This window comes from Alligator sinensis, unplaced genomic scaffold (assembly GCF_000455745.1).
Source record: "Alligator sinensis unplaced genomic scaffold, ASM45574v1 scaffold264_1, whole genome shotgun sequence".
NCBI lineage: Eukaryota > Metazoa > Chordata > Crocodylia > Alligatoridae > Alligator > Alligator sinensis.
Window position 1 is genome coordinate 635199 of NW_005841831.1, and position 9541 is coordinate 644739.

Below are 9541 nucleotides of genomic sequence, written 5' to 3' on the forward strand. Positions count from 1 at the left end.
AGGAGGCAACTATTTCTGCATCTCTTCAGAAGATGGGAAGGAAGGAGGTAATGTTCTGTGTGTGTTTAGTAAACAGCTGCCCTGTGATAGATGCACAGACAACACTAACCTGGTGTAGCATGCTCTAGTAGAGTCTCTGTCTGATTCTTTCAGGGATAATTCTCCATTGGACTGTACAAAGTAACCCAGTAATTTGTCTGCACATTTTAAAAACAAGGATAATGCCAGTTACACTGATGTAAATGTGCCATCTGTCAAAGCCATATCTCACAAAACCTAGACATGAATATCCCTTGAGTTCCAGGGTTGTTTGGATCCAGGTTTGAGGATAACTAATTTTTGGGGATAACTCTGACACTTGGATGAAGATAATAATTCCTTAAATTTAGGGGGTTGGAGCCCTTGTTTCCCTTTAAAAAATGTATTAGTATCTGATAATAGCTAATATCACCAGGAAAGCAGAACCACCTAAGAGACTGAGCACTGGACTGAGACTTGCAAGATCATGGTTCTAGCCTTAGCTCAGTGACAGGTCTACTGGGTGATATTGGTATCTTCATCTCTCTGTGTCCTTGTTTCCCTACCAGTCAAATGGGGAAATCCCTTTGGAATCAAAGGTAAAAGGTTGTAGAGAAGGCCTGTTTATTACTGTTGCTGTAAGATACAGGATTAAATACAGACGTGTGTGAATTCCAGGTGACACAATCATCCATGACACAAGGCGGCACAGTTCTTCTAATTTTAGTTGTTCTCCCCAGGTCCTGGCACTGGTGGATTTTGCAAAATGTTTGGTTCTGGAGCCTCAGCAACCTCTTCTCCTAGCAAAAAGAAATAACAACTCTGCTTTTTTGCTGCACCTTTTTTTCAGATCATATTATCTCAGTAATTTGCCCAGGGTCAGTGTTGCTGTCAGCTGGAGGAGGTTTGTCTTTCCAAGACAATGCATCTCACTCAGAGATTGCCCTATTCTGCGCACCAGAATTGCTCCATAAAACCAAGCATGTTGGAATAACACAGGTGAGAGGGTTTTTTTGGTTTCTTTTTTCTTTGACTGCTTGATGGGGTCTTGAAGCTTGAAAAGTAGCTTGCCACAGACTAGCTGATGCCATTCAACATTCTTAACATCTAATGTCACACTCCCTTTCTGAAGAGCACTAAACAATAATAAAAAAAAGTTTTATGCAGAGCCTCCTAGAATTAGAGCACATTTCGTATTCAGCTGCAATGTCAAATATTGTCATCCAGGTCTACAGAAGTTTGGTGGAAATGGACTATTATTTTTACAATCCTCCCCAATCCCCACAGGAAGTGCCCCCCAGCACCTTCACTCTTTAAGAAGAAAGGGTGGTGTGGAAAGGCACAAAGCCTCTGAATGGATGGTCCTTTCCCTAATACCTGGCCAGTGCCACAGGGCCTCAGTTGGGAGGTCAGGTCCAAGCCCTATAGGATGGCTTTGTATACCAGGGAAACTCCTTAAATGGAATATTTTTGTCCTCAGCACATGCTTTTTCTTGCATAGGGGATAGACTGGTTTGTTATCTCTAGACCTGAAAAATGCATATTGTTTCCTTCCTAATTCTTCTCTCTGCCCCATCAGGATGTGTCCCCCATTTAATAGCTATGCATATTTTTTCCAGTCTAGTTTTAAGAGTTCCAGTGAATGTGGTATCTATTGTCTGAGGTCACATGTTTTTTTTTTGTTGCAATTACTGACATCTAACTTTTAACATCTGACTTTTAACATCTGACATCTAACATCACAATTGTTTGCATTCTCTTTTTTGATAGGTGCTGCTATATTCATTAGGAATGACCCTCTACTGGGCAGCTGATTATCAGATTCCCCCAAGCCAGGTTAGTATTAACAATGTCTTTGTTTTCTTTTACTTTGCAACACACATCAGTAGGTTAGAAATCTGAGGTATGATCTGAACCTTCCAAAGACAGGGTGGAAGGTTTGTATCTGATATTTTTGTTTGGCCCATTATGGCACATCCAGATGTGCATGGATGTTTAGTTCCCCAGGGACAGGTAGCAGCAGTGCACCTTGTGCCGCAGCTACTTATCCCCAGGGAATGCCCATGCCATAAGCATTTTGGCATGCAGCAAGTTACCCCAGGGGCATCAGAAGAGGCTGGGGCTGACACTGTGTTGGCCCCAGCAGCCTTACCTGCAGGCCTCCCAGTGCTGCAGCTGCAGATATTGAGGGGGTAAAAAAATCAAAACAAACCCCACAAAAACAGAGTAGTGTAGACTCAGTCAGTGAGCCCTTGCAGCGTGGAGAACACCAGACTGTGTGTTATGTGGCGCTGCAAATCATTTTGCAGCGCCACATACTGTACAACCGCACTTGTCTGGACACACCCTTAGGGACCCATAGCTGCCTGGGAGTTCAGATCCACATCTGAACTCTTGCCAAAGGACAGGATTATCTAGATCCAAGGTTTATCTCCTCCCGTCCTATGGAATACAGAACTGAACATAGTCTTACAAGTCATCTTTTTTAAGAGTGCTTATCACAAGGCAGCAGAGGAGCAGTTCTTTTATATCAAAAATAAGATAATTAGTGTTTCATAATGAGAAAATTTACATTTGGATTATTTTTGGTGACCTATATGTATATTGGATGTAAAAAACCAAAGTGCAAGTGAAGATAACTTTTTTCAAATTATAGAGTAGATGGAAAGTATCTAAACATGCCACTCATCCCAGCAGTTCTTTTTAAGCCAGCTCAGGGTCTCCTCAGAGATTTGTAGACACTAATATTTTATTAACTTACTCTACAAGGTATTTTTCATTGCAAGTTGAAAGAACAACTTTTAGTATATCCAAGTTTCTTCCTCTGTCTTTTTTTAGCTCTATGTGGTCTCAGTGTAAACTTCATACAGATTTTAAATTCTGTACCTGCATAGAAACATAGATTTTTAAGAGCTCACCTCTTCACCCTTGAGTGATGATCTGATCTCCAACTACTGGAGCAGCTACAGCTCCCTATGAGCAGCCAGAAAGATCCCCATATATGCACTGATGTCAATGGGTGGATATTAAAGGATTTTCTAAAGGGGGTGCAGCACACCACCCCTCAGACCTGGGGGAACACAGGAGCAAGGCAAGTCATGGGTGGAGCCTTTGGGTCAGTGGGGCAGAGGGTTTAAATGGTTACTGAAAGTCAAAGGTCCTTTGCAAAATCCCAGGCCTTGCTTATAAAGCATTTCATAGTGAAATATGCTTCCATATCAATGTGAGGTATTATTAAATTGTATCTCCCTTTTGGTGCAGTCCCTTCAGATGAGCAATCAGTTGCATAACCTTCTGCTGACATTGTGTGAAGATCAGCCACATAGAAGACTTTCCCCAGAATCCATTTTGGAGGCCTGCATAGAACATCAAAAGGAATCATCCTCTTCTCCAGCAGCCATTTACATAAAGGGACTGGTCAGACTTGTACTGGGAAGCATCACTGAGGTCAGTACCATCCTTATTTACTAGTAGTCACAATGTTTGGGCAGTCTGGGTTTCCTCTTGTATTTTCAGATCACAAGAATGAATATTTTAGAGTAGGACAATCAATAAAACAAGTGGTTATGTGAAAAAAAAAAAGAAATTTGTCCTGTGGATGCTGATGGATATATTTTCCCTAAGGTGTTGGTTGCATTTTTTTAATAGGCTTCTATATATTTTTTTATATATTATGGAAGAAGGGGGTAAAATTTCCATAAGTGACTTGAGAGATTTGGAGGTCCTAGTCTTTTGTTTCCTTTTTAATAAAAAAATAGAATTTAGGTTAAAAAAAAAATCACACAATGAAGCTGTTTTGAAGACTTTACCAAGGCCTCATTACATTTACGGGATATAAAATATTGTATGCATTGTAAATATTGGTATCCCACTGCTAAGCATTTTCCAGGTCTCAGAACTGCAGTATTAGCAGTCCTCTAGGCTTCTGTCATCTCAAATCTCTAGCCTGGAGCATGGTAAAGTGAATTCTAGACAGCTTTTCAAAATTAAATAAGACAACATTAACACAATTGTGCTCTAAATTAGGGGTATATTCTGCTGACCATTTTTAACCTAGTAGCCATATTGTAAGAATTAAGGATGGAAGATTATCCATAATTTCCAAGAGCCAGACTGCATGGGTCTGTGCAAATACACATGTTGAAGCCATCCTTCCTGCCATGTGCCTTCACACTGGGGAGTGACCCAAATCCATTTTTTTTGCATTCACAGGACCTTTGCCCAGATCTCACTTCCCAGATTAATGTCACAATGAGAATAGCCTCCCTTCAATGATCCTAATGCTTCAAAATAGCCAGTGGAAATAGCTCTCTCCAGTGGCAGAAAGCATGCAACACACTATGTAAAGCTTTCCCATTTTGCTTTTCCAAAGGAGTCATTCCTAAATCAGAAACAATCTCTGTAAACTTTCTGCACCTCCCTTACTATAGGGCTGACCCCCAGCAGGCCCCATAGGGAATGAGGTGTTATAAATTGAGCTCAATTAACTATTTCCAAGATATGAAATAGTTCATATCAGGGCTCAGGGGTGATCTGATAGCCACCTATAAGTTTGTAAGGGGTGTCCACCAGGATCTGGGGGAACTTTTGTTCAGCAGAGCACCCAAAAGGACAACAAGGTCTAACAGTTATAAACTCGTGCAAGACCGTTACTGTCCGAGCCCCCAAGGTCTGGAATAGCCTGCCATCGGAGGTGGTTTAAGCACCTACTTTGAATGCCTTCAAGAGAAAATTGGATGTTTATCTTGCTGGGATCCTATGACCCCAGCTGACTTCCTGACCCCAGGACAGGGGGCTGGACTCAATGACCTTCTGAGGTCCCTTCCAGCCCTAATGTCTATGAAATCTATGAAATCTATGAAAAGTTCAAAAAACATTTCTGTTTAAAATTTTAACCAAAAATAAAAGAAAAGGTCCATTCATTTTTAAAATTCGTTTCCCCTGCTCCTTTAGCAGCATTAGTTAATAATACGAGATGCCCTTTTCCCTACTGTTGTCCAAGACTCTATTTCCAGTTGAAATGGAAGGTATACTTTATTTAATGCACTTTAGAATAAAGTCTTGAAGTGATCAAACCATTTCAAAGCTTTGTTCTGATCTTTTTTAACTGGGAGAACTGAAGCAGTCACGGGTGAGCAAATAATCAGTCTATATCAAACTGAAGCCAAGGACAACTTAATCTTCAGGGTTTGAAGTCCATTCATCTGCCAAAACTAACTTGAAATGCAATGGATTTCTAGGTGGAACAGGCAGTTACTGAAGACAGCAGAGCTATTCAGCTTAAAAGGAGTCATGTGATAAGAAAAAGACTACACAAGAAAACATCTGAAAGCATCTCAGCTCTGCCCCCTCAGCTGAATTTTCATCAAGGTAAAAAGGCTTCTTCTTTAGACAGTTTGTCTGAGGGTCTTTTGGGAGAGGTGAACTGGTTTATTTTACATTGTACCAAATATAGTAGAACAGATTTCCCTGAATCTACACTGAAACCATTTAAAGAGCATTCTCATCTTTCTACTGTTGATTACCCTAAGATCAGTGCTTTTTGACATTTAGTTCGACCTTTCCTCTGTAAAGTTACACATAATTGAGTCCTGGACAAACTTCAAGACACAAGGAAAATTTTTACTCATCATATCTCTGCAAGTAACACCACTTAGGGTATATATAGACATTACACTTAGGTCAATCTAATTAAGGTTAGATTGACCTAAAGTGCCAAATTGTACACAAGTTTTGGAGGAGGTTAGGTTGGGGGGTGAGGGGGCAGGGAAAGCCACCTGATTTAATTTAGTTCACTCAAATGTGGATCTCACACTTATGTTGATGAAACTAGGGGTTAGGTCAATTCAAGTGCCAAACAGTACAGGCAGTCCTCGACTTACAATGTTTAGAGTTACGTTTCGCACTTACAAGGTTTATAAATTGACACCCTCTTTCAACTTTATGACGTCAATTTCGACCTTACAACATGTGATCCGATGTGACGCCATGCCAGCAAACAAGTTTGCTGCATCGTTCATCTCCCCGGAGAGCATCTGTCCAAACTTCCTTGGACACTTTCTCTAAGAAAGCAGACAAGACTCCAGAAAAACCTGCAGCCAAGACTCCTGAGAAGACTCCAGCCAAGAGCCCTTCAAAAAGTCCAACCAAGAGCCCTTCAAAAAGTCCAGCAAAGTCACCTCAAAGGAGTTCTTCCAAATCAACATGATTGCTATTTACAATATAAGTACATTAATGTAGCTATATTGCTCATCTATAATTGATTGAGTACAAAATTCTGGGGTATTTTTGGTGAAAATAGGGTATTGGGCCTTGGTTCAGGAACCAATCCCCCATTTATAACATTGTTTCTTATGAGAAAATTGGTTCTGAGTTACAAAGTTTTGACTTAAGACATGGTTTTCAGGAACCAATTGTGCTGTAAGTCCGAGGACTGCCTGTACAGACATTTGGGGAGATTAGATTGGGCAAAATAGTGGCTGGCCTGATCTAACTTTAGTTTACCTAGGAGGTGAACTATGTAGATTGGTTTAACCTGTGCCTGATCTAACCTGAATGCGTGTTCTGTGCAGCCCAGGTGGAACCTCGCCCCCCTCCCTTACTTAGCCCTACTAACTTAGATTGGGTTCCCAGCCTAACTCCTGGTACTGGTGAGCATGCATATATGCAGAACCTGATCTACAATCATGCAGCTTGAAGTGAGCCATGTGACTGTCGATTGAGTCCTGGGAATGCATGTACATATTTGCAGTGCAGCCCTGGGGCTGGGAAAGCCTAGCCACTCACCCCAGGCCTGGGGCTATGCTTTTTCCTTCCCCTCACCCCTCCAAACCTAACTATCTGATCCCCACACCTGGACAGATACCTCCCTCCCCACCAACTCCCCCATGGACCTGCTAGCCCCTCCAATCCCATCAACCCTCCCCCACCTATGGACCCACTGGCTGCTCCAATCATGCCAAGCCCCTTCCTGGATCCCACTTTCTCCCCCGTCTTCTCCCAACCCCAATCCCATCAAACTTTCCCCACAGATCCGCCAGCGTCTCTGATCTCACCAACTCTCCTGCCCTCCCTGGAGCTCACCAACCTCCCCAATCCCTCCAGCACCCCCCTCAGACCTGCCAGTCCTCCACAGATCTCATTAACTCCCCCCCCCCCACTGCCCCTACCCCCCCCCCCCCCCCCTGCGGCCCTGCTAGCCTGTCTATTCCAGTCCGCCCCTTCCCTCACCCCAAATTTACCCAGATTGGGCTCCTGGCACTGGCAAGTCTATATAGCTGGTATACTATTTACAATCATAGTGCTTAAAGACAGCTGCATGCTTGTAGATCACATCCCAGGAGCCTCCGTAGATGGCCTTAAGCAGACCAGACCACCCACCTGAGAAAGGCAAGCAGGAGTTGTCTCATAGTCTTGTCTAGGTGTTCAGAATGTTTGCAGCAACATGTACCAGCTCCATGGAATCAAAATAAGATATGGCTGCAGGTGGCCTCAGAAATTTTTTTAGTTCAAATCTCCTCAAGCCAGGATCTCTATTAAAACCAGCAGTGCCCAACCTTCTTGCCTGGTAGGCTAGATTGGCAGTGCCCAGGCCATCTGCAGGCCATATGCAACTGGTGTTCCAGATCCAGCACCTGGGCTATCATGGTGGACACCATCTGGCTGTGCAGAAGGGGGTGGAAGGCAGGGCCTTAATGCAGTCCCATGGGGAAAGGAGCTTGACATGGCCCCACAAAGAGGGAAGGGGGCATGGCCCAGCCCTGTAGGAAGTGGAGGGTGGAAGAAAGGAAGAGTGGCTAGGCCTCAGCATAGCCCCATGGGGGAATGGGGTGTGGCCCAGCCCCAATGGGAGGCCAGGGGCCTGGCCTAATCCCAACCCAGCCCCATGGGGAGGGAAGGGAGCATGGCCTGGCCCTGATCCAGATATTTGTGCTAACATAAAAATTTTTATGGAAGCAAAAGCTACGAGCAAACAGATGGAGTAATCCTTTGTCATGCTCCAACTGTCCAGAAATGTTGTCACGACCAAAGGTAACCACAGTTAGTGATGCCTTAAATGGGAGGGCATCAAGACATTGGTTTGCTTAGTGTGAAGCAGGAATTCCCTAGAGGGGAGTTCTTGGGGCACACTTTCAGGCACACTCCCTGGGAATCCCTTTGTAGGGGATTCCTGTGGCACCCAACAAGCTACTCAGGGTCCAGTCCATGGGGAGGAACCAAGATATGTACTCTGTAGCAATCACCTGCAGGGGATTTCCACAGCACTTGTCTGCAAATGAGGGACCCCACAGGGCCTCCATCAACTTGGGATCCAGAGTACTGAGTCCTTTTCTGAGTGTAGGGCATGGGGTGGCGGTGTCCCTATCACTCACCTTTTACCCAATGATTAGATCACTTTTACATGAAACGGGAGACATAGATCTTTAGACTTCCACAGCCTGAGGGAATTCAAGCCTACATCTCCCACTTCCAAGGAAAGCATCCTAATCAGCAAACTATAACACAGATTGATGGAACCCTTTGCTCTTCTATTACAGCTAGACCGCTGCGCAGAAGAGCCTGGGAGATTCATAGGGCCAGGAAAAGAGCAAACGAGACAGAACAAGACTCCATAGATTAGTCATTATGGTAGTTCCCTAGGAAGGGAAGTCCTGAGTTTTGGTCCCTGATTATATGACTGCTATATTTTATTGCATACAATATGCCCTAGAATACAATATAGGCAGAATGAAGAAAAATGATTTTATAGGGTTATGGTTATGTAGAACAGGGACAGAATCTAATAGTCAGTTCACTCCCCTCCCTTTCCTGCTTAACTAAAGCTGAAAGCCTAGGTGAAGAAGACTGGCCTCCACAGTGGGAGTTTCCAAGGCAGTAAAATAGGAGGAGAGAGACCAGAAGAATCTAGCAGACAGCAAAAGTGTCCTAAGAAATTAGGGGTCTATCAAGACCATTCAAAGAGGCAATACAATTGTTCACACCTGTGGAGTGAACAACAAAGAGCCATTTAAGTCAGCTGTCTGACGAGTAATGCTACAGATGTTTCACAATGGAGCAAGAATCAAAGCAGGGTTCTTTTATTCTGGGCAGAAAGTTGCTTAATACAACTCACCTTCCCTCTTCTTCCCCACTCCAAAAAAAAAAAAAAAATCACCCCCAAAATCAGGGTACATGTTGTGCGGGCCGGGAGGGATCCGGGCCCTTTTTCGCGCCGCACGGGCTGTGGCCAGCAGCCCGGGCACACTGGGTCGGAGAAAACAGGCGACACGCTAGAATTAGTCACGGACGCGTAATGGTTGATTTAAGATTATTTACTTACACCAAAGATGGTCGTGGTGCAGGCAGGAAAACTTGCTTGAGTTGCAGTTACAGATAGAAAAGAAGAGAGGCGGACTAGAGTTCCTTCCCGTGAACATTCTTCTAGCCCATCCGGTTGGAGGCTCTAAACCGCGAGCCTGTCGCGCCAACCGAAGAAAGTACTCGAACTCACACGAAGTTTGCTAGGCTCCGTGGAACTTGTGCG

The 9541-nt window shown here is 43.9% G+C and overlaps 1 protein-coding gene across 2 annotated transcripts in view; it reads left to right on the top strand.

Annotated features, from left to right (window-relative positions):
* Positions 1-9541, top strand: part of LOC102370105 (tyrosine-protein phosphatase non-receptor type 20) — a 136096-nt gene that overhangs the window by 8561 nt on the left and 117994 nt on the right. For both annotated transcript variants that reach the window (XM_025213588.1, XM_025213547.1), the window contains 4 exons: positions 869-1017; positions 1789-1854; positions 3280-3465; positions 5259-5388. In XM_025213588.1, the coding sequence (XP_025069373.1) occupies positions 869-1017; positions 1789-1854; positions 3280-3465; positions 5259-5388 (531 nt within the window). The remainder of the gene's footprint in view (positions 1-868; positions 1018-1788; positions 1855-3279; positions 3466-5258; positions 5389-9541) is intronic.